The sequence below is a fragment of the Paramisgurnus dabryanus genome, chromosome 24 (genome assembly GCF_030506205.2).
Source record: "Paramisgurnus dabryanus chromosome 24, PD_genome_1.1, whole genome shotgun sequence".
Taxonomy (NCBI): Eukaryota; Metazoa; Chordata; class Actinopteri; order Cypriniformes; family Cobitidae; genus Paramisgurnus; species Paramisgurnus dabryanus.
The window spans coordinates 25,212,904-25,232,615 of record NC_133360.1 but is presented as its reverse complement, the minus strand read 5'-3'; the positions used below and the strand labels follow the sequence as shown (position 1 = coordinate 25,232,615).

The following is a 19,712-nucleotide window of genomic DNA, read 5'->3' as shown; positions in this document are numbered from 1 at the left end:
CCTTATGATGTCAGAAGGGGATAATGCCGCCCTCTAATATGCACTATACAACCACAACACTGCCATTTAGTGCAGAGATCAGCTCATTTGCATTTTAAAGGACACACCCAAAACGGCACATTTTTGCTCACACCTAAAAAGTGACAATTTTAATATGTTATAATAAATATATCTGTGGGGTATTTTGAGCTAAAACTTCACATATGTGCTCTGGGGATACCAAAGATTTATTTGACATCTTAAAAAAGTCTTGTGAAATGTCCCCTTTAATATTACTGAGATATTGGCTGTTTATTAATACTGTGTATCCGAGTAAAACCAGCCTCTGAAATGAAATAAGGCAGGGCTGGATTTGAATTGTCCATCGAGATCTGATTGGATCATTTGAAGTTGGGTCGTGTTGCTAATTGCTAATCGCAGCGATATTCTCCCGGGCCCCGCCCACCTGCCATACTTTATGATGGGAATTAAAGAGAGATATTTTTAGGAGGGGAGGGGATTTGCATTTTTGATTAAAGATTATGAGGGCACATGAATTTTTTAAAATTAATCAAGCTCACAGATAAATAATTTGTAAAAAAAAATACCACAATATTACAAAACAAATTAAAGTTTTTTTATTTTACTTTTATTGCGACTTTAATGCCTGATTCTGCAAAACCTTATTCTCCCAATTCCTACCAATACTTAAACTTAACAACTAATTTACTAAGTATTAATAAACAGTAATTATGAGTATATTGAAGAAAAAGTAGTTAATAGTTAGTTAATAGTGAAAATTGGACCTTAAAAAGTGTGACCAGAATTATTTATGTACTTTTATATGATTTATTTAACTTACCCAACACTGCTTGTGAAGTGAACCTACAAAAAACTTCAGAAAGTGATTGAATAACCACTAGACGGCGCTCTTCCATTGAATAAACGACGACACAAAACTCCACAGTATTACCATGTTTTTAGACACTAGTTTAAATGACATGTTTAAACAAGTATTGTTTTAATACCACTACTGCATGACGGTACCAACCATAGTACTGGTTTGTCAAGGTAGCATTAATCCTATATGAAAAATACTGTAGTATACTAATGTAGCCTACTTACTATAGTAAACTGTAGTACATCCTAGTATTCATACTATAGAATACTTACTATAATAAAGTATTAGCTTTAGCAATCTGTAGTAAATACTACTAAATATTATTTACTATATAAAGGGTTAAAACTATAGTAGTTTTAATGTGGGTATATAAGTAGAGGCTGTTCCTATTTTGTTTTTCCCCTTTGACGGACTGGAGAGCTCCAAATCGAGACAGTTTCCAGTTTTCATGATCCGAGACGCATGTCGTCACGTCTCCGGTGGGCGTGGCCATAGAGCAGGGCGGGACAGAGAGTGAATACATGGAGAGAGAGAGAGCACATCTGGAGGAAAATAAAGGATCATCATTTAATATCCTCCACCCTGTGTCTTATTCTCCACCCTCTCCGTCTCATTCTCACTGAGACACGAGCCTGGAAACAGTCGACAGGCGTCGTAAGCAAGCGACGCTCCTCTGAAATGTATTTATTTACGAACAATCTATCGTAACTTGATATCTCTGACTTTCACCTACGCTGTCAAAAGCGCTTTTACGTTTTCAATTCAAGCGTCAGTTTAATGCGCGAGTTGGATATGATGATCTGGATCCAAAAGTGTTGATGAAGACATCTGGCGTTTCAATCTGATCGGATCGCGCGCGACTCAAGCCTTCTCATCGAGTCACGTACCGACTGTATCGCGGAATCCATACGTCAGTGTTGAGGTAAAACCGCCGAGCGCATCCAGACGTGTCGATGTGTGCGTGTTATTTGCATTTCATAAATTGAAGTTCAGTTTAATCCAGACAGTCTGACCTAGTTTACCGAATACATTTTGAAGCGTCTTCAACAAGGCTTTGAAAAGTCATAAACAGATCACCTGGTGTTATATAACTTGTGACGGTCGTGTCAGGACAGCTACAGGTGTGATAGAAAGACACATGCGCGGGTGACATTTATATCCCAGGGGCGGTTTTATTATATCTGTGGTCAAATATTTGTTTATTATGACTGTTTGACTTAACAACTTCTTAAAATAAAGACGTGTCGTGTATATATCTGCAGTCTCGTTCTGTTTGTGAAATTCAAGTCTCATAATTTAATAATGAGATTAGGAGAATCAAAGTTTGATTTCAATCTATGACATGATCAGTATTAAAGATATCAGGGTAAAAATTTCACATAAATACATGTATACATTATATAGGATGATTTTATATAGAAAACAGTAAATCAAATAAATTGACTGGCTGTTTTTTTTACAGGCAGGGTCGCATTTAAGAAAATATATCAGTATTTTAAATCCATATTTTATTTTCTTGACTAATGACGAGTTCCTGTAACTTAAAAAAGGTAAAAATTGCATAACTTATTATGATGAGTTAAACCAACGTAAAAATGTATCTCACTTCTTTAAAAAAAACATAGATGTAGACAGATTAATCGGTTTTAGTTTATCGGTGGAACCGATTATAAAGTGATTAATTTGCTGAATAAATGCTGCATTAGGAGAGAAACAACAGTTTGTCTCAAGGCTGACACGATGGCAAATTGTTACACAAAAATACATGCAGATAAATTCAACCCATATGTTTAATTTCATGATTATTACCATCGATTTGCATAATTGTTTTCCAGCTGGTTAGTTTTATCCATATTGTAAGTTAATAACCAAAGAAATAAATATTCGCAGCTGTTGGCTACTTTAACTATCCAACACATCAAAATCTGATTTCAGTTCTTTTTTTATCATCACTGCGATACATATTTTTTTATTTTGATTAGATAATCATTAAGTGTCATTAAGACTACACATATACATTTATTATTTTTTTATTTTACCAGTGGGAGTTTTTCACTGATTTACTTTAATACTTATTAATATAAGTAATATATTTTTATTTATACTTTTATTTAATTTAGCATATGTTCACGGCTCAGTACTGTTTTTTATACTTTTGTAATAGATTTCAGCCCTGTTTCACTTTGAGTGTCATGTTTGTTTTTATCCAGTATCCGTTTTAAAAATTATCGGTCGATTAATCGGTTATCGGAAAGCAGGAAAAAAACATTGTTATCGGTAAAATCCACTGTCGGCTTTTATCAATTTTTATTTTTTTTAAATAATCTGTTGATTAATCAGTAATCTGTAAAATCCACTATCGAATTTTATTCAATATCCATAAAAAAACCTAGCGATTGATTAATCGTTGTCGGAAAGCAGGGAACAAACTTTGTTATCAGTATCGGTAAAATCCACTATCAAATTTTATCCCGTATCTATTTAAAAAACTATCGATTGATTAATCGGTTATCGGAAAGCAGGGAACAAACTTTGTTATCAGTATCGGTAAAATCCACTATCGAATTTTATTCAATATCTATAAAAAAAACCTAACGATTGATTAATCGGTTATCGGAAAGCAGGGAACAAACTGTGTTATCAGTATCGGTAAAATCCACTTTCGAATTTTATCCAGTATCTATTTAAAAAACTATTGATTGATTAATCGGTTATCAGAAAGCAGGGAACAAACTTTGTCATCAGTATCGGTAAAATCCACTATCGAATTTTATTCAATATCCATAAAAAAACCTAGCGATTGATTAATCGTTGTCGGAAAGCAGGGAACAAACTTTGTTATCAGTATCGGTAAAATCCACTATCGGATTTTATCCAGTATCCATTTAAAAAAAAACTATCGATTGATAAATCGGTTATCAGAAAGCAGGGAACAAACTTTGTTATCAGTATCGGTAAAATCCACTATCGAATTTTATTCAATATCCATAAAAAACCAATCGATTGATTAATCGTTGTCGGAAAGCAGGGAACCAACTTTGTTATCAGTATCAGTAAAATCCACTATCGGATTTTATCAAGTATCTATTTAAAAAAACAATCGGTCGATTAATCGGTTATCGGAAAGTAGGGACCAACTTAGTCATCGGTATCTGTAAGATCCACTATCGGTCGTCCTTTAAAAAAATATGGAGTGAAACTTATTGAAAAACCTAACCGGCCACAGTTCTTGGGGGTTCCCCGTTAATGTCTAGAGATTAGAGCTCTGTGATCTACATATTTTGGGATGTTTTTGGTGCCGAGCCGACGCCAGGCCAAACCCATTCCTGATGCAACAAACTGCAACATTAACCGAGGGTCTGAGAAAGCAGCCTGCAGAATGAGAGACAGATTGTGGCTCAATGTGTGTGGTTTAGTGACGTTCCAGTGGGTCGTGAGACATTGTTTGTCGTGATGTGTGTAATCCTGGCTCGGTCATACCATCCGTGTTGACTTTATATTGTGGTCTGTGCTTTTAGCGTCGGGGTTTGTCGAGTTCATAGGATTTGTGAAAGAATGGGTGAGGAAGCCGAAAGGAGAGATGAAACCGCACATTCTTTTCTTGTGAAACACCAACTACCAATGGCTGCCTCCCGAATTGGGTGTCCTTCGTAGCATTGTCCTTATAAATCTGTGGTATTACACCTATATGAGGACACCCGTGCATGTTTACTCTTTCTTGGGCAATGCATTTGTTCGTTTCCAAAAGAAACACTCCCTTCCTCCTGTTCTTGTTTTTCTCCATCATCCCTTACATCTCATTTTATTTTCTCAAGCCCCCCCCCCACCTTGGCTTGGGTTTGAGGTTGGACGGAGTTCCTGGAGGCCTTTACAAATCATGAGCAATCCAAGGGGGGAAATGGAAGGCATGGAAAATGAGGGCGAGAGTGGAGAAATATGAGTGCGTCTGAAGAATTTAAAATCGCAGTTATTCCACATCGTCCATTTTATTCTCGAGACGTGTCGTTCCTGTAGACCTTCCTCTGTGCTCCACATCCTTCTGTTGCCGTGCATGATAACCGCTTTGGCGTGTTGGGGCCGCAGCTGGTCCTTGTTATTGTTTATGAGCTTGGCTCTCTCTTTGCATTTCTAATGTACACTTAAAAGCGCAGTGGAAACAAATTGGGTGAATCTGCTGTGGCCAGAGGAATGTGTGTTTGTGTGTGTGTCTGGATAACAGACCGTACGGAGAGAGAGGGAGAAGGAAAAATGGGAATTTTAGAGGAGGGGAGGTTGTGTTGACCTTGTCTAGTTGCCAGGAGCAGGGGGTGGAGAGTGAAGGAGTGATGAAGAAAGAGAGAGGGATGGTGTTTGGGGTTTTTGCCTACTGTAGGATGTTGTTGTTTCTTCCTCATCAGTGATTCATTATTTATGTGCTTGGTTCTCCACCCTCATCCTGTTATGGATTAATGAGTCTGTGAGGGTCAGAAATCAACCGAATGAGACAAAAATATATAATAACGGTAATTAAATGTAAAAAAAAGTGTATCTTGTCTATTAGCTTGTCTATTTGCGAGGCAACAGCTATCGGATCACACAGAGCTTTTTGGCATTAATGTCCAGAACACATGGTTAGAATAAAATGTCCTTATAAAGGAAAAAATGTCCTGAAAATCAAATCCAGATGGCAAATATTGCCCCTGAATAAAAAAGTTAATTTTTGACAATGTGTGGTGTGACACTAGTGTGTGTGTGTGTGTGTCCTCGCTGTTATACATACACACCCCAACCTTTCTCTTTTTCCTCTCCCTTTTCTCTGTGCCAGACACCAAGATTGCAAGAAAAATAATAGGATTGCATCACTGAGTTTTTGGAAAGAAGGAAAGAAATTTTCACGTTATTGCATTTTACTGGGAGTCAACGAAAGGGGGTAAAGGACAGAGTTATAGAGACACTTTGAGTTATTGAGCTCATATATAGACACTTTCGGTTAGATACGTATCCAGTTATAGACCTATAAAGACACTTGCATTAATATACTTTTAGCTGCGGTGTTGTAGTAGGTGGTAGCAAGGGTGTAGCCACAGATCAAAAAGCTGAGCCTTTATGGTACGCTCATCCTTAAGGCCGACATATGGTGCATTATTTACATGTGATGCAATTTTCGGCATCGGTAGAGTATGCGAGTACTGTACGATTGAAACCCTGCGTACATTGTACGCGTAGGTCGCACATGTGCCTACAGGAGAATGTTATATGTAGCCCAGGAGATGCATTGCATTTTGTCGCAAAGTCCATGCGTCGAACGTATGTGTACATGTACGGATCAAATAAACGTTTGCGTACACGTAAAAAACAGACTATACTCCGGGATTTAAAGGCACAATATTTAATTTTCCCAGCTAGAGGTCGCTCAACAACGTCCACAGCTTGATGGTGCTGTAAAGAACATGAAATGATGGGAGCTGTAGTCTTAGTCTTCACAAGTCATATTCATGGATGATGTATTCACTCAATTAAAGTTTTACAACAGTTACAATATAATTGACTAGCAATTGACAGTTAACTAGCCCTGATGTAAGATCTTAAAGGAAAACACCACCGTTTTTCAATATTTTACTATGTTCTTACATCAGCTTAGACAAACTCAGCCTGAAGTGCTGCAAACAAAGTGTTTTTCCGTCAAACAATATAGTTCTTATTTTTTAATCACCAGGTTTTATTTTGTGCCACCATACTTACTCGTGTAACTACTCATGTAACAGTCTTTAAATAGGGAAAACATGTAAGTGTTTGGTGACTTCTTAATTAATTCCTGTTTGGATCCTAAGGAATGAATGTGGCTAGGCTAAATGCTAACACATTCACGACGCTATGTACAAAGATTAAGTGCATGCATTAAAAAAAGATAGGTATGTATTCATTAATCTAAGTTGAGGTAAGAACATAGTGAAATATAAAAAAAAATGGTGGTGTTTTCCTTTAATACACCACTGATAATATAGTTACGTATATTATATTGCATTTCTGTCAAGCGATCCTTCTAAAAGTCCCAACACATACAACACATACTTTGAATGTTATAAACCACCAATATGCGCTGTGCAGTGACACATGAAATGGACCTTGGATTAACCAACATACTTTGTAAATGAGCATGCAAGTGTGAACAGGATTTGTAAAACGTCTATTGGCATATAGGTAATGTGGTTGTTAAAGCCACTACGTTTCCTCATTCCTGCGCTAGTACAGAAAATAATTAAATGGACAGATGATTGTTTATCTAGACGTCATTGCGGCAGAGAGAGTTCAGAGGTCACTGGTAGTCATACCATGAGGTCCTGAGGACACAATGGCACTTTTTTACTGTTTTCTCAAGATTATACATATGATGCAGAATCTTTATCAGGTCTTCCTGTGTTTTCACAGAAATATTGTCTATATATCTATATCCTTCTGCTTTTACCTGTATGTCTTAATGTCTTCATACTGCATTCCATTGCTCAGCAAAGGATTTTTTTATAGAAATAAGATGTCCCCTTAAAGAAGACAATTTTGTTTCTCATTGTAAATAAATACAGTCTTGTTCAAAGTAATAGCAGTACAATGTGATTAACCAGAATAATCAAGGTTTTTAGTATATTTTTTTATTGCTACGTGGCAAACAAGTTACCAGTAGGTTCAGTAGATTCTCAGAAAACAAATGAGACCCAACATTCATGATATGCACGCTCTTAAGGCTGTGCAATTGGGCAATTAGTTGAAAGGGGTGTGTTCAAAAAAATAGCAGTGTGGCATTCAATCACTGAGGTCATCAATTTTGTGAAGAAACAGGTGTGAATCAGGTGGCCCCTATTTAAGGATGAAGCCAACACTTGTTGAACATGCATTTGAAAGCTGAGGAAAATGGGTCGTTCAAGACATTGTTCAGAAGAACAGCGTACTTTGATTAAAAAGTTGATTGGAGAGGGGAAAACCTATAAAGAGGTGCAAAAAATGATAGGCTGTTCAGCTAAAATGATCTCCAATGCCTTAAAATGGAGAGCAAAACCAGAGAGACGTGGAAGAAACGGAAGACAACCATCAAAATGGATAGAAGAATAACCAGAATGGCAAAGGCTCAGCCAATGATCACCTCCAGGATGATCAAAGACAGTCTGGAGTTACCTGTAAGTACTGTGACAGTTAGAAGACGTCTGTGTGAAGCTAATCTATTTTCAAGAATCCCCCTCAAAGTCCCTCTGTTAAAAAAAAGGCATGTGCAGAAGAGGTTACAATTTGCCAAAGAACACATCAACTGGCCTAAAGAGAAATGGAGGAACATTTTGTGGACTGATGAGAGTAAAATTGTTCTTTTTGGGTCCAAGGGCCACAGGCAGTTTGTGAGACGACCCCCAAACTCTGAATTCAAGCCACAGTACACAGTGAAGACAGTAAGCATGATATGGGCATGTTTCTCCTACTATGATGTTGGGCCTATTTATCGCATTCCAGGGATCATGGATCAGTTTGCATATGTTAAAATACTTGAAGAGGTCATGTTGCCCTATGCTGAAGAGGACATGCCCTTGAAATGGTTGTTTCAACAAGACAATGACCCAAAACACACTAGTAAACGGGCAAAGTCTTGGTTCCAAACCAACAAAACTAATGTTATGGAGTGGCCAGCCCAATCTCCAGACCTTAATCCAATTGAGAACTTGTGGGGTGATACCAAAAATGCTGTTTCTGAAGCAAAACCAAGAAATGTGAATGAATTGTGGAATGTTGTTAAAGAATCATGGAGTGGAATAACAGCTGAGAGGTGCCACAAGTTGGTTGACTCCATGCCACACAGATGTCAAGCAGTTATAAAAAACTGTGGTCATACAACTAAATATTAGTTTAGTGATTCACAGGATTGCTAAATCCCAGAAAAAAAAATGTTTGTACAAAATAGTTTTGAGTTTGTACAGTCAAAGGTAGACACTGCTATTTTTTTGAACACACCCCTTTCAACTAATTGCCCAATTGCACAGCCTTAAAGGGATAGTTCGGCCAAAAACGATATTAAACCCATGATTTACTCACCCCCAAGCTGTCCGAGTTGCATATGTCCATCGTTTTTCAGACAAACACATTTTCGGATATTTTAGAAAATATTTTAGATCTTTCTGTTCATTAAATGTAATGTCACGGGGTCCAGCAATAGTCCACGACCTTCAAGTCCAAAAAAGTGCGTCCATCCTTCACAAATTAAATCCAAACGGCTCCAGGATGATAAACAAAGGTCTTCTGTGGGTAATCCGTGCGGTGTTGTTGTAGAAATATCCATATTTAAAATGTTATTAACGTTATAAACTACCTTCCGGTAGCGCCGCCATCTTGGAGTGATCCGCATTCAGGATGAGAGCTTACGCAGCGTACAGAGTTTCTCTGCTGCTGCTCTGTGCCCCCGCCCTCCGAATTTGTCATACGTCACTAAGAAAAGTGCGTACACTACGCTAATACTCTCTCCTGAGTCTAAGATGGCGGCGCTACCGGAAGGTAGTTTATAACGTTAATAACATTTTAAATATGGATATTTCTACAACAACACCGCACGGATTACCCACAGAAGACCTTTGTTTATCATCCTGGAGCCGTTTGGATTTAATTTGTGAAGGATGGACGCACTTTTTTGGACTTGAAGGTCGTGGACTATTGCTGGACCCCGTGACATTACATTTAATGAACAGAAAGATCTAAAATATTTTCTAAAATATCCGAAAATGTGTTTGTCTGAAAAACGATGGACATATTCAACTCGGACAGCTTGGGGGTGAGTAAATCATGGGTTTAATATCGTTTTTGGCCGAACTATCCCTTTAAGAGCGTGCATATCATGAATGCTGGGTCTCGTTTGTTTTCTGAGAATCTCCTGAACCTACTGGTAACTTGTTTGCCATGTAGCAATAAAAAATATACTAAAAACCTTGATTATTCTGGTTAGTCACATTGTACTGCTATTATTTTGAACAAGACTGTACATTATAGCAAACAGCATTAGAGAGATTAAAGGGACACTCCACAATTTTTTTTTAAATATGCTCATTTTGCAGCTTCCCGGGTCTGGAGGTACCAATTTTAGCATAGCTTAGCATAATCCATTGAATCTGATTAGACCATTAGCGTCTCGCTCAAAAATAACTAAAGAGTTTTGATATTTTCCTATTTAAAACTTGACTCTTAATGCTAAAAGTGGTACCACTAGACCCAAGGGATCCAATGGATTCCCAAAACGGTAAAAATCAAATGTTTAACTCTAGGGGAGCTTGAAAATGAGCATATTTTCAAAAAAGTGTCCCTTTAAGAAAGAAAAAGAAAGAGAGCATCTGCTTAAATAAACAAGCTGTTTTGATTTCACCAGGTTGGTGGATCAAAGCTATGCTGTCATTGGACGAACCCCTGGACCTGAAGATATCCTCCGGTCGTGACAGGGCGATCAGAACGTCTATATGTGCACCGCTGCACTTTGCTCGTGCGCGGATATCACGAGCGTCACATGCCTCCAGTCCTGGTTAGTCAATCTTTGCATGTTATATACAGTGGCAAGAAAAAGTATGTGAACCCCTAGGAATAAACTGGTTTTCTACAGTGATTTGCCATAAAATGTGATTTGATGCATAAGCTACCAACACACAAATAATATGTAACAGTTTCAATAATGTCTACAACCCTTTGGCTGATAATCGTGGGTTCTTTACTTCATTGAGTGTTTTGAGTTGTGCCTTAGGAGTCATCTTGACTGTGCACCCACTTCTAGGAAGGGTAGCTACAGTATTAAACTGTCTCCATTTATAGATGACTGATGGATGTCTAAACATTTTGAGATTGTTTTGTATCCCTGAAACTGATGCTTCTTAAGGACAGCAATCTTAAAGGATTAGTCAATTTTCTTAAAAGAAATCCAGATAATTTACTCACCACCATGTCATCCAAAATGTTGATGTCTTTCTTTGTTCAAGAAGAAAATTTTGTTTTTTTGAGTAAAACATTCCAGGATTTTGTTCATTTTAATGGACTTTAATGGACCCCAACACTTAACACCACCATTTTTCAATATTTTACTATGTTCTTACCTCAACTTAGACGAATGAATACATATTTATTCAATGTGTGCACTTCTTTGTACAGCTTCTGACTCAAATTAGCTTTCATTAAAGGAATTAGTCTACGAGTACACTTACATTTTCCTCCAGCACTGTGAATGTTTAATGGATGTTTTCAAAAAAGACACAAGAAACTACATTTATTTGTGTGTTGTCAGCTTATGCACATTGTGTTTGTCTATTGTTGTGACCTAGATGAGGATCAATCACTGAAGAGGGGCTCACATACTTTTTCTTGCCTCTGTATTTTTCCATCAGTATTAAACTTTTTAAGGTGTGAGCTATGAAGAACTGACCCAGTATTTTCTCACCAGATACAGATGATAAAGACATGTCAGACTCTTCATCGTCCACTGTAGTGGATCTAAGTCTGTCCCCATCCTCCTCACCCTCACCACCCTCTCCCATAGACAGCGGTGCCAGCTGGAGTCCCACAGCACCTCTGCTGGCTGTGGTGAGTAATACACTCAAAAAATGACTTTTTTACTTAGTATTTTTGTATTGTTTTCAGTCAAAATATCTAAAAATTCTTAAATTAAGATGCCTTTTCTTGATGAGCAAAACGACCTAAGAATATAAGTCTAGTTTTTAGACAAAAATATACAATTTAAGTGAATTTGTGCAGAAAACAAGCAAAAAAATCTGCCAATGGGGTAAACAAAAAAATGTTGAACATTTTTCTCAAACACTAAATTCAAGAAAAATTCAAGAAAAATTTGCTTACCCCATTGGCAGATTTTTAGCTTGTTTTATGCACAAAATCTCTTAAATTTGATATTTTTGGTCTAAAAACTAGACTTATTTTCTTGGGTCGTTTTGCTCATCAAGAAAAAGCATCTTAATTCATGAATTATTTGATATTTTTACTGAAAACAAGTAAGAATTTACTAAGATTTTTTTTCTTGAAAATCATTTTGTGCAGTGTACTAGTCTGAACCCTTTTTAATATCAATAATGATGCATTTGCATGCAAGAAGATGGTTTGAGGAAATGTTTGGGATTGTGGTTTAGTGGTTTTCTGCTTTTGGTCTCCTATCCAAAATTACTTGGAGTTCCAGAAGCATACTGTAAGTTTCCCTGTTCAACTCACAGGAATCAGAAAGCCCAGCCTACCATGAGGAGAGCGCATCTCCGCCTCCAGGTTTTCGGTTCTTTCTGCCGATTGGTGCGGATGGTCCTCTGCGGCTGCCCTCCACAATGCTGACCGGTCAGCACTCGCCTGAGCCCTTAGCGGATGAGCAGCTGGCCTGCCGCTGGCTAAAGGTGAGCTGGTAGTATTGTTTCTGGAAAAAATAGGAAAATAGCATTTAAAATGTAACATTTTTTATCAGTATGTGCGTTTTTAGGATGGAACCCATGACCTTTGTGTTGCTAACATAAACAATGAAGCTAACAGTCAGCTACATGTCAGATAACATCTGAGAGATTTAATTGATGGTATTAGCATTTTAAGCTGCTGTTGTTGTTTCTTCCCATCTCTGTTTCTCATGCCCACTGTGCTGTCCTGACTCTATAGTGCCATCTGCTGTTCGAAAGCCTGCAGGAGTTGGTGAACCATGTGAACGACTCCCATGTCAAACCGGAGAAGAATTCGGGATACTGTTGTCACTGGGAGGGTTGTGCACGCAAGGGTAGAGGCTTTAATGCCAGGTCAGACTACACACAAACGCCTTTGTTTGTAAAGAAATGTAAATGGAGGCTTGCCATACATCTGTACTGTAAATAGTGATAATTTTAACACACATTAACCAAAGCTCTAACTAAAAAAGGGTTTACTTTATAAATCATTTGTACTTTGAAGTCACGCCTAAAGCAAAGTTTTGCAACGTTAGCTTACGTCAAAAAAAAAAAAATTCTAAAAATTTTCTGTGTAGATACAAATATCTAAATATCCTCTTAACAAGATACATTCACTTTAAAGGCACTATATTGAATAGATAAGACTTGTTTTCATGAAATGCAACTTTAAGTTTACCTCACGAAATTATGTTTCTATGTTTATTTATGCTTATTACACGGCTTGTTAAAATGCTTGATTCTGATTGGAATCAAAATGAAATGTAAATATGTATTTTAATGACATGTATGACATTATATTTACAAATGACTAAACCAAATAGTGCTTTATAAAGTGTGACATTTTAATGCCTCGAAAGTAAAAGCGTTTTCCTCATGGTCTGTATTTGCAAATAAACTAGCAAATAAAATCAATATTAAAGGATAAGTCAATTTTCTTAAAAAAATCCAGATAATTTACTCACCACCATGTCATCCAAAATGTTGATGTCTTTCTTTGTTCAGTCGAGAAGAAATTATGTTTTTTGAGGGAAACATTCTAGGATTTTTCTAATTTTAATGGACTTTAATGGACCCCAACACTTAACAGTTTTAATGCAGTTTAAAATTGCGAAAAGATTGTCATTTTTGACAAGAAAAATAAAAAATATGCACTTTTAAACCACAACTTCTCATCTATCTCTGGTCCTGTGATGCGCCAGCGCAACCTCACGTAATACGTCATCACGTCAAGAGGTCACAGATGACGAATGCGAAACTACGCCCCAGTGTTTAAAAGTGTGGAGAAAGAGGACCGTTCAGACGTTGTTGTTGGTTGAATAATACTTATTAATGTCTTTGTGTCAGTTTATTGTTTAAAATGGTCCGCAAATGTGCGTTTCATATATGTAACACGTGACCTTTCCACGACATGACGCAATTACGTGAGTTCGCGCTGGCTCGTCACACAGCTGGAGGAAGACGAGAAGTTGTAGTTTAAAAATGCATTTATTTTTATTTTTTGTCAAAAATGACAATTGTTTCGCTAGATAAGACCCTTATGCTTCGTTTGGGATCGTTTAGAGTCCTTTGAAACTGCAATTTTAAACTGCATTAAAACTGTTAAGTGTTGGGGTCCATTAAAGTCCATTAAAATGAGAAAAATCCTGGAATGTTTTCCTCAAAAAAACATAATTTCTTCTCGACTGAACAAAGAAAGACATCAACATTTTGGATGACATGGTGGTGAGTAAATATCTGGATTTTATTTAAGAAAATTTACTAATCCTTTAATCTTACATTTGAGCACATATTGGTTCTAGTTATAAATGCCTCCATCATTCATATGATTATCAATCCATGTGTAAACCTATCAAAAGCTCTACCCCTTCTTGAACATGTTGAGAGGTGTTTGCTCATGGATAACGTTCGTATTTGAGTGCTGATGAAATCCATTTATTTTGCACAGGTACAAGATGCTGATTCATATTCGTACTCATACAAATGAGAAACCTCATCACTGCCCTACCTGCCAAAAGAGTTTCTCACGCCTGGAGAACCTTAAAATACACACACGCTCACATACAGGTGAGACATTTACTATGTGGATTGGCTACTATATATAAAACACCTGAAAAATATACAATATTATAATAATATTCTAATTATTTATGTCTGAAGTCCAATTTTTTTCTGGTTTCACAAAGAAGGCTTAAAGGGTTAGTGCATCCCAAAATTATAATTTGATCATAAATCACTTACCCCTGGGTCATTCTAACGCACCAAGTCCTCCAATTGTCTTCAGAACACATTTTAGATATTTTTTATGAAAACCATGAGGATTGTGACTGTGCCATAGACTTTAGCTTGATTTACAATTCTTTCCCCAGAAAAGAATAAAAAAGGCATTAACTTCCACAGTAGTTTTAAAAACAAATACGATGGAAGTCAATGGGTACCGTCAACTGTGTGTTTACCATCATTTATCAAAAAATCGTATTTTTTATTTAATGCGTTAATAACAAATTAATTTTAACACCACTAATTTTATTAACGTGCAATTAACGCAACGCATCTCTCTTTGACTCTTCGTCTAGCCCATAGTTGGATAAATTGAGAGGCAGCCTTAGACAGAAAAAGTGACCCGTGATGTAAAAATAAGAACATTAAGCTCTCGTCTAGGGAATCCAATGCTTTAAATGGACGTTGAACATCTATAATGATCTTTCCTTGTACGTTTTCTTTTAGACCATCCTAAATCCTTAATCTAATACAAAGGATGCGTGTTCATCAACTTGCGCGTCTCACTTTGGTTTCGCAGGAATTAGAAAACAGGACTTGCTTGGTTTTGAAAGAGATAATAAGAGAGATTAAGTTTGGGACCTGATTGATGTTTAAAGAATTATTAATAGCAGCAAGCGGATGGTTCTGTTGAAAATGTAAACAGGCTGGTGTACATTTAAATAAAGCATATTTGTCCACACCCATGTTGATTAGAGTATTAAATAAAAAAATTGTTACATTAAGGTTAAATTTAAAACAGATAAAAATCAATTAATCATGAGTTAACTCATGACAATCATGCGATTAATCTGGATTAAATATTTTATCTAATTCTATAATATTTGCTTCCCAACTATGGAAGTTAATGGTTACAGCAGCCGGGTGCTTACCGTCATTTATCAAAATATCTTCTTTTATGTTTATCAAAATAAAAATGTTATTCAACATGAGGATGAATAAATGATGATTTTTTTATTTTTGGGTGAACTGTACCTTTAAGTCAAATTTTCAAGCAATTAAAAATAAGTAATTAGGCTAAATAAACTTAAATAAAGTCAACCGAATTTGTTTGTTTATAACCTCGTACAACCTTTACAATTATGCATTTTATCCAAAGCGATTTACAATGTATTAAATGTATACATTTATCAGTATATGTGTTTCATGGGATTCGAACCCACAACCTTTGCCCAGTTATTGGAATGCTGTACCAAGTGAGCTACAGTAACACAACACTACACAAGCCATTCAAAACCCGAACAATGTATTGACACCCATAAGTCAAAACTTTGGCTTATAAATAACACATGGTTAAGGCAAAAATATAAAAAAAACTAAACTAGCCTACTAAACTAGCTTTTCTTAGGTAATTTTCTTATTTATGATCATAATTTCTGTAATAGGTTCACTAATATATTTTTGTAGGTGGTTTGATTGACACACACATAGCAAACTAATTCTACATACGGGTCAGTGTCAAAAATGGTTTGGCAAAAAAATTATTATAATTTTTTTTAAACATGTTTTAAAAGAATGCATCAGGTTTATTTCGATAGACATTGTATTTATGTTAATTTAATGCAATAAAAAATTACATTTGCACCATTTTTATGAAAGTTAAGACTTAATGGACCTGAAAATGTCAAATGGTGTAACCGCCAATAGGCTTTATGCCCAGCTGCACTACTTCCTGAACTTCAGCCAGCTTCTTGTTTCCTGTCTGCCATTATTGGCCAAACTGATAAATCCAGGTGTGTCTGATTATTGTTTTTGTGACTACTGATGTCAGGCACACCTGGATTAATCAGTTTGTCCAATAATGGCAGACAGGAAACAAGGAGCTGGCTGAAGTTCAGGAAGTAGTGCAGCTGGGCATAAAGCCTATTATGCCAAAAAATGAGAAATATTAAATATTTTATTAACCTTGATGGCATGTAAGCATAACCATAAAAAACATTTTTTAAATATAATTTTACTAGTTAATTCTAAATGTAAATTTTCATTTCATTTTTGTAACATTTGTCCTGATATATGCTGAAAACAGCTCTGTTTTCTAAATAATCTTTGACAAATAATGTAAAAATGTATGTAAAAAATCTAAACTACATAATTATATTTTATTCCACATTTTTTTAGAATATATTTATTAGTGATGCACCGATGTATCGGCCGCCGATATTTATCGGCCGATTTTTGATGAATTTGAAACCATCGGCATATGGGCAATAGCACGAGACAAGCCCAAAACCGATTGTTTATTAATTAACTGCATAAAGAAATCCATTATATGTAAAAAAATTAAAAAAGAGTTAATGTTGTTAATAAAATAAATGCTGAATAGCCAAAACCAACTTTGAAGGTTGTCATGCTGTCTTATTATATTTGTTTTAGCTTAATTTGTGCCTCTCTTATTATGTTGGTCAGTTGAATGTTAATTAGATCAAATCCATGTTCAGTAAAAATAATATGATGTAGAAGTAAACTAGCTAATAGACCAACTGTATAGTGTTGTATACAAGTGTTTAATATCGGTATTGGCATCGGTATCGGCCAGAAGTTGTCTGTTTAAATCGGTATCGGCCCAAAAAAATCCTATCGGTGCATCCCTAATATTTATATTTTAATTTAAAAAAATACTAGTTACACCAATTGACACAGACCAGTTACACCACATTGACATTTTTACAATTATCCCTGAAATATTCTTTCAAAATGAAAAAAAAAAACAGAAATTTTAGACTTGGTCTTCAAAAAAGAGAATGTATGCAAGTAATCTGCAAATTTATTTTGAAATTTTAACCCTTTACATTTAATTGAACCATATGGACACAAAATAATCAACGTGACGGCATTGACCCATATATTCAGGAAGGATTTTTGGTATAGTTTTGGCATCCCTAGTGCACAAACACTCCACACTTTAACACACATCACATTTGTCCACATTCGCAGTATAACAGGTTTTAACATGCCTGTATGCACCTCCCTGTTTGACTGACCCTTGCATTCCTTCACTACACTTTTTCATTATCCTTTTTTAAACACAAAACATTTGTTAACCTTAAAATAAACTGATGAGAATGCTTTAAAGCTACAGTATAATAATCCTTTTCTTGTCCTTTTGCCCTGCTAGGAGAAAAGCCGTACATCTGCCCGTATGAAGGCTGCAACAAACGCTACTCGAACTCCAGCGACCGTTTCAAACACACCCGCACGCATTACGTGGACAAGCCCTACTGTTGCAAAATGGTAGGCTGTCTGAAACGCTACACCGACCCCAGCTCCCTCCGCAAACACATCAAGGCGCACGGTCACGCCGTTGCACAAGATCAGGGCAGCTCGACCAAAGTGGAAGGTCTGATGAGAGGAAGTCATTCGGAAGGTCCTTCCCCAATGGATGGCAGAGGGATGGACCCTCGGTACCCAGGGAGGTCTCATTTTAACCTGCCTGGGGTGGCAAGCGGCTTGCTCGGATCTCATGCCTTGAACACCCTTGCGGGATGTCCCCTTGGCGGTCATCCCCTCGATCTCTCAATGCTCAGCCCTCTATTGGGAGCAGGACCTGTGCTGTACCCCAGCTCTCATGCTTTAGGGCTCGGGAAGGTGCCGATCCTTCACCCTCTGCTGTTACCGTCTCTAGGGCTCAGTGGGGGGAGAAGGGAAATGGGGGTGGAGGAAGAGGAGGATATTGATGACGATGATGATAAGGGCAGGTTGGGAGCCGGGCGTAGCCCTCATTCATGGGTTGTGATCCCCCCAGGCATGCTATTTTTGAAACAGGTGGTGACCACATAAAGGGGCTGGTTAGACTTGTTTACATTGCACAACATGATTGTCGACAAACACGACTGTCGACAATGTTGTCCATTTGTCTGGATACCTGCTATATATACACTTTGTCTATAATAGTGCCATATAATAGTAGTAAAGGAATAGTTCACCCAAAATTTTTGATTTAACCAAATTCACTGTTTCTTTAAACCATACAGAAAGAAATGATAATTTACGGAACTCGTTCACAAAAATGTGTTTGTCAATCATAAAACTGCATTGCCTATGTGGTCATAATGGTAGATAAGAGCTCAATAAAAAAGGACTTTGAAGTATAGGAGAGGTCGCAATTCAACGACAACCGAGTAAACCAAAAGCTATTTAAAAGACGTGTAGCTTGACCGCTATAAATAAGTAAAAGCATGTATTGTTATAAATGCTTTTTGTGTCTGTTTGTTTAAAGACGCGACATCGATTGTGTCAAAATCTTTCACCATTTGTTACCCATTATTCGCAGATTTTTAAACGTTTATGCATGGCTGACGTATCTCACTGGTGTACAACCGGATCCCAGTTGCTCTGGGAATCCCATATCTAAAGCTTTTTTGATGACGTGGCACATTTAATATATGCCACGCACAATGAACGAATGGTAAGACTATGGCCTGTGATGGCCAGCGCGAGTATTTTATTGATATATTTGCACAGTTGTATATTTTATCAAACATATTTTTACCAGTACCAAGTGCCTTCTGATGTAAGGTAGTTAGTGACGAAATATAATGTATGGAATACATTTGGATTGTATATTGTCTGTATGTATGTATATATTCAATAGGCTACTATCGTATGTAACCGCAACGTTTTTTATTGACAATGAGGCTCATTGAGCTAATGCTAGCTATCTTGCTATACCGCAGGACATCTGCCAATGTGACTGGAATGAAATGTATGGAAAAGGCCTAGATAAAAACTATGACTCATACATTCAATAAAAGAAATGCAATATTAAAGTTGTGTACAGCGTCATTTCTAAGAATTTAAGATTATGCTCAAAGCCTGCGCCCATTCAAATGACTGTTGTTGAAAAGGACCTTTTGTAAATAATAAGTGGTTGAGATTTTGACATTGTAACAACAATGTACTGTAAAACTGACATAACCTGTTTCCCATTAACTATTTGTATTGAATGCTTAATGGTGTGGGTATAGTATGCGTGTGTTATACTTTCACATATAATCTTTTCAAATAAACAAAACAATACTAGTCTGACTCCCCACACCTATCCCCATTGCCAATGAATACCCGTATCAGGTAGAAGGAGGCGGGCTGTCTGTAATTGTAAAGCAGCTGTAACTTTCAGGTTTACTGTTAGAATAGCTGCTGATTGAATA

At 36.7% G+C, this 19,712-nt stretch overlaps 1 protein-coding gene across 1 annotated transcript; it reads left to right on the top strand.

The window, feature by feature from the left end:
• Positions 1–1,434: 1,434 nt before the first annotated feature.
• glis2a (GLIS family zinc finger 2a) lies at positions 1,435–19,331 on the top strand. The gene is made up of 7 exons (XM_065259621.2): positions 1,435–1,802; positions 10,248–10,397; positions 11,304–11,443; positions 12,082–12,252; positions 12,506–12,639; positions 14,234–14,352; positions 17,681–19,331. The coding sequence occupies exons 2-7, from the start codon at positions 10,265–10,267 to the stop codon at positions 18,340–18,342; spliced, it is 1,359 nt and encodes a 452-aa protein (XP_065115693.1). The 5' UTR covers positions 1,435–1,802; positions 10,248–10,264; the 3' UTR covers positions 18,343–19,331.
• The last annotated feature ends 381 nt before the right edge of the window (positions 19,332–19,712 follow it).

What these genes read in the sequence shown, in the direction of transcription:
- glis2a (XM_065259621.2), top strand. Translation starts at nt 10,265, where the DNA reads ATGCTGTCATTGGACGAACCCCTGGACCTGAAGATATCCTCCGGTCGT. An exon ending in TGGCCTGCCGCTGGCTAAAG is followed by an intron (nt 12,253 to 12,505) that starts GTGAGCTGGTAG and finishes CTGACTCTATAG; the next exon opens with TGCCATCTGCTGTTCGAAAG. An exon ending in ACACACACGCTCACATACAG is followed by an intron (nt 14,353 to 17,680) that starts GTGAGACATTTA and finishes TTGCCCTGCTAG; the next exon opens with GAGAAAAGCCGTACATCTGC.